The sequence below is a fragment of the Haliaeetus leucocephalus genome, unplaced genomic scaffold (genome assembly GCF_000737465.1).
Source record: "Haliaeetus leucocephalus isolate CR32 unplaced genomic scaffold, Haliaeetus_leucocephalus-4.0 Scaffold944, whole genome shotgun sequence".
In the NCBI taxonomy this organism is placed as follows: domain Eukaryota; kingdom Metazoa; phylum Chordata; class Aves; order Accipitriformes; family Accipitridae; genus Haliaeetus; species Haliaeetus leucocephalus.
In genome coordinates this window covers 2,287,149-2,292,992 of record NW_010973380.1, presented here as the reverse complement: position 1 = coordinate 2,292,992, position 5,844 = coordinate 2,287,149, and the positions used below count along the sequence as shown (strand labels likewise).

Here is a 5,844-nt window from a genome sequence, read left to right as displayed (position 1 = left end):
TGGTGTGCTGGGGGGGGGGGGGGGGGGGAATGGACAAAAGCTGCTCTTTGTGACAGCCTGGGATTTACCCTAGTTGGCTGTATTAGGTAGAAAAAATAAGATTCCTCATATGAAGAAAATACAGTCAGTGACATGTCAACAAAGATGACCTATATTGAGAAACTTTTAAAAAGGAAGAACTCAGGGTAGTGTCTGCAGGTGAACCTGTTAGTGAAATCTGTTGAAGCTTTGGGGTACTGTGAAAGTTGAGGCATTTAAAACTCAATGGGAGAAAACACTGGATGGTTTGTGGAAAGGACAAGTGCTACACTGCTTGTTAACAAACAGCCAGGTGCTGCTCAACAAATGCAGCACCAAAAAAAGCAAACCACCCCTCCACATGCCATATGATGGGAAGGAGAAATAGGGATATATTAAGCTACCACCCGTTTTCTTTTTGTAGCAGTTGGATTTGCCAAAAAGTAATAATTAAGTAAGGAGTGTTGACAGCCATATTCATATGGGGACATATGACCCTGCTGGAAAAGGCACAGCAGGGATCGCTTCCCAGCCCTGCTCCAGCTCTCCTGGGTCACTGGAAATGAGTTACTCTGTGTCTGTGTCCTCCTTCTGCAGTAATTAAATACACTTTTCCCAACTGAGTGCTTTGAAGATCAGCAGTTGATAGGCAAATTCTACATGTAGACTAACTATACCAGCACATCTTCTGTGTTGCTCTGTAGAAAATCTGTTCCAGGCAGTGCCTCAGAATTACTTTATTCTAGTGAGGCTAGAAATAATCCATGCATCCAAGAGTAGATGCTGCTGCTTGTGTGCCCCGGTGCCCAGGAAAGCTAGTGTGACTCATTTGATATGGAAAAGACCAGGGGAAGGTTAGCATCCCAAAATGCAAACATGAGGCTGCTGGAACAAATCCCTCTACCAGCACATTCCTCTTTCACCTCTGTTTTTCTCCTGAATTTACAGGGCTTTGGGAGAAGCTGCCCTCCCTGAATCCAGATATGAAAACTGCTGATCGAACAGAAAATTCCCAAATTTTTCTGACTCAGAAAGTCTTCCATTCAGTTCCTGCACAATTGAAGATTTCCATTATGAAATTTCAATTTGGGGAGAGTGGGGGGGAAGTTATCTTCTCTAACCATTTTCAAGAAACTGCATTCTAGGATTTAATGGATCCTCAGGACCAGGATTGAAGATAGGAGGCCTGAGGTCCCATGCTCATTAGTAACTTTGTCAGCTGGGTTATAGGGAGAATGAGGTTTTCAGACTTCATATGAATGTATCTGCATAGCCCAGGGTCCCCCAACTTGTCAGGTCCGGAGACTGCCAGCTCCAGAACCTACACTGCCTTGTTTTCTTCTCAGGGAGAAGGTCAGATCCTCAAGAGCCAGTAAAACTTTTTAGCTTTTCCTTTCAAAATATTTTCTCTAAATAGTATTTTCAGTGCAAATATTGTAATCTCAAATTTTGTTATGGAAGAGGGAGCCCTGTTTCTACCCCACCTCTAGGTTTGAGTAAGTTAAAATAGTTCTGTAACTTTCAGATACAAGACCTGGAACACATTTTGGAGGATATTACTGAAAATGAGAACAAAGCACAGACTCTACGCAACTGGCTGGAAGCTCAGAGTGATCGACTGAGATCTTTACAAACCCCAGCAAGTCTGATCTCTGCACAGAACACATTAGATGATTGCAAGGTAAAGCATTATATGTGTGATACTATTGTAAAAAACATATTAGCACTTTGCTGAATCCAGACTAAAGAACTGCACAGATTTTAACAGAAAAAAATGTAAAGGAAGTTGCCATTTCCTAGAAGTATACTACAATGTAATTTTAATTAAAGCATGTTAGGTTCAGGTGATAAAAAGCGAGGTCCACTTTTAATGTGAATTACTAGCCATTTCCTAGAAGTATACTACAATGTAATTTTAATTAAAGCATATTAGGTTCAGGTGATAAAGAGCGACGTCCACTTTTAATGTAAATTGCTATTTTGTGGGGTTTTTTCCTGCAACTGAAGATGCATCTGTTGTTGTTCCATGGTATTTGGAATGTTGTGCAGCAATATTGTAGATCTTATTCTAAGATGCCTCCAAAAGAAGTAGTTCTCAGTTCAGCACAGCCATGGCAAAAGCTATCAATTCCATTAGTTTGAAGAGCTCTGTGGTAGAAGTGTCATGGAAACTACACAGTCCAATTTGGAAAAATAGCAACTCTCTCTACTCCTGCCCTAGAATGTAGTATCTCTGTGCCAGCCTCAAGAATCTGAGTGTCCTTTGGTTTTGTTTTGTTTTTCTAGGCATCAGCTCCCTCAAAAATTAGTACAGGTGCAGCCAGCTAATAATTGGCTCCTATAACTCTGACACTCTGCTGTTTACATTCAGTACAGTGTTCCCTCTATTTTTTAACACGGAATATTTGTTCTTTCATTGCCATGGTTACATGTCTCTCTCTTGTAGTAGGCTACTTTTATCACCTAGAGTGCTCTGTTACACACCGAGTTACTTGTCTTCTCTGAAGCGCTCTGAAACGTGTTGAGGGGCCAGAATGGAAGAAAGGTGCTGGCTATCTTTGACTAAAACACTAACCTGCTCATTAAAGTTAATTTGCTCAATAAAAATGAGGTCCAAATTTGAAAATGTTTTGGGGACAGTAAGTGGCGGGAAAAAAGGTTGTGGCTTTAAGCGTACTATTATAGGAAAATGTTACGGCCCATTTTGTGTACGGATATTTACTCATTTTGTGAAGAACTTATTGCTGCGCTTTCCTGAGCATGTCAAGACTAGCTTAAAATCTTTCTGACTGGGGGAGAAGTTATTCTCCCAGGCATCCCTATTGATTTCAGTAGGGTTTCTCCCATGGGAGACAGCCTCTGACTAAGAGGACAAACTGAGAATAACTTTCTAGAAGTTGTTAGGTTGTCAGGGATCCTTGTATTGCAAAGTCAGTTCCTTTCTTACCTTTGTCTGCTGGAGCAGAGGAGGACCTGAATGCTAACCTGCCCAAGGAAAAGTTCAGCTGCATTAATAGAAAAACTTTTTGCATCTGGAGAGGTACAAAGAGGCCTGCATGATGGCTGAGGAATTAGATCCTGATGATTTTCTTCCCAAGCATGATGTCCAGTGCTCATGCTGACAGTAAATGGACTGATTCTAGCTCTACCTGCAGGAGACTGTCTAAAGCAGCCACTGTCATTTTGAATTCTGTGAAGCAGTTGTTCTGTGTCAGAGTTGAAATGGTCGTGGTGGTGGTGTTGCATGGCTGAAGAATTACACAGAATTGGTTTTAGAGAAGGAATGTTTATCTAAGCTCCTCACACAAAAAGGTTTTTTTCTATGGTCTCATTGAAAGATCTTATCTATCTTCCTTTTTTTTTTTAATTTTCTCATTTAGGAGCTAGAAAATCAACTCACAACTAAATCCAGAACTCTTGATGAGCTCAAACAGAGTTTGGCTTCAAATGGTGGGGCAGAACAAACCCCAGAAGCTCTGTCTCATAGGATAGCTGAGCTCTGTGAAATGGTGGACAGCATTGTAAGCCAGGTAAAAGCTTTGTTTGCATTCAGATTTCCTCCAGTACATATTCTTACCACCAGTGTTATTAATCTTCTTCATGGGATGGCAGGAGCTGGTACAAAAAAGATGCAAAGTATTCCTTTCCATCTCCCAATGACTTTCATCCACATGCCTGGATGGCTTTCACGATCTTCAAATCCTATGTAGTTTCCAGTTTCTTCAAGGAGACTCTGGCAGATTGGTTTCCTGTGCAAATTGACTCCCCAGCAGTTTGCCTTTATAGTTATATTCTCCTTATACTTGGAACTGATCTTTTTTTATCTAGGTGTAATTGATAGGAGCATGAGATATAATAATGAGTACATTTATGGATTTAAATTTGTGATAATAAATAACCATATACTGTAGAGGTTTATATGTGATGCAGTGATTGTGTTTATAGTTAAGATTCCCTTACACTTTCTATTGTAAATGCCTTGCTTTTGTTCCTCAAAACTTTGTGAAAACTGAACCCTTTTGCTTGAACTCTTCCACATGAGATGTCGGTCCAGGATGGCTCTGCTGCTTCTTGTTTTAGATTTCAACAGAAATCGTGGCCATTTCTTACTAAGAAAGCAGAGAAATTTTTGTGTGTGCACATGATGAAAGTCTTTCCTTCAGCTGTAGAGCTGGCAATTGAAATTGGCAGGATTGACAGCCTAGTGCTTTTTTCTTCCTACAGTCACCATGGGTCACGTTAATTTTAGTATTTTTATGACTTAAGTATCTAATTTACAAACTGCAGAATGTTCTTACAGCCTAGTTGTCTGCATGTGCGATGAAACACCAAGTGCAGCTTTCTTCCCACAGGTGACTGCTCTCAGCAGAGCCAGGCTGTGATTTCAAATATAGGTCTAAGGAGATGTGATAGCTTGATTGTATTGTCAGTAGGTTGATCTCAAGACTGTGAGTCTGTGGCTGAGACATTTCAAGAGCACAATATCTTTCCATCTTCCTTGAGTGGGCAGTGATTAGTTGCAGGCTACAAAAAGCAATTAGAGATTCCTCCCACCTATACCATGATTCAAATGAGAATAGGGATGATTAATCCATCTACTCCTGCATGCCTGGAACTCGGATACTAGGATTCCATGATCCATGCAGTCTATTTAGCGTGCACTACAGTGTAGAAAAGTCTTCCTCTTCCATTGTGTGGATGCATAGTCATAACTGAAATCTGGCATCTGGCTTTGCCAGGTCCCATGGAGACATGCTTGTTTGCTTGCCTGGTTTTCATGCTCTTCTCAAAGCATCTGGTACTGGCATGACTGAAAATAGATATTGAACTAGACTAATGTTTTGTCTAGCCCAGGACATGCCTTATGTACTTTCCTGATACAGAAGGATAAAAATGGCAAATCAAACTGAAGGAGGACTGTTGGTTTGTGTTTGCAATGTCTGGGAGTGTGTGGCAAATGGAAACCATACTTGCCCCAATGTAGCTTAAATTACTATAGTAATGAAAGAGACATAGAAAACAAAGAGGATATCCATAATTTAATTTTATATGAGAATCCTGAAGTTCCTAGAACTGTTCAAATTTTCATTAAAAGGAAACTTGATCTCTGCACCAAACTATCTGGTTCCTAAGAAGATTAAGGCTCTCAACTTCCTCCCACTTCAAGTTGATTTTGGCAGGAAGGAATACACAGTTCGTTATTTCAGTACTTTTTACGTTTTAGGAGGTTCTGGAGTTGTGGCTGACAGTATAGTGCTACCCTGAACTCTGGTTAAATTTTTGTTTCCAGCAAATTCTTATAATTTGCTCTAAATACTGTTTACTGCTTCATTTGAAGCCTGCACACTTCCTTAACAAGTGGAAAAATACTCCAACTTGTGAAATTGTTGTGGATTGTCATGGAGTGAGCATTGCGCTTAGTTTTTTAAGTCAATATAAAGGTGATTTATATGTCAGGACTATCCAAGAAATAGTAACAAAAGTGGTTCGTCTGCAGGTTGCACAGTTAAAGACCTCAATGCAGTCAATACTGGAGCAGTGGAGAGTATATGATGAAATTTATGCAGAAGTCAGCCTGATGACAACAAGATATTTGTACTGCATAAACCAGTGCAAACCTTCTGTGGTGTCATTAGAAGCTTTGAAAAACCAGGTCAAAACTCTCCAGGTAAATCTACTGAAGTTGTCTTATTTCTGTACTTCCTTCTTTGCCTTTAAACAAACTAACTCCAGTGAAAAAAGACAGAAAAATGTATCTAGGCAACTTCCTCTTTATTACAGTGCCATCGAAGTCAGTGGATTTGGGGGGGGGGGGGGGGGTGGTGT

General features: G+C 40.3%; 1 protein-coding gene across 1 annotated transcript in view; it reads left to right on the top strand.

The window, feature by feature from the left end:
- SYNE2 (spectrin repeat containing, nuclear envelope 2) overlaps window positions 1–5,844 on the top strand; it is a 178,648-nt gene that overhangs the window by 122,735 nt on the left and 50,069 nt on the right. Inside the window, exons 85-87 of the mRNA XM_010584145.1 lie at window positions 1,544–1,699; window positions 3,399–3,548; window positions 5,516–5,686. Coding sequence (XP_010582447.1) covers window positions 1,544–1,699; window positions 3,399–3,548; window positions 5,516–5,686 — 477 coding nt within the window. The remainder of the gene's footprint in view (window positions 1–1,543; window positions 1,700–3,398; window positions 3,549–5,515; window positions 5,687–5,844) is intronic.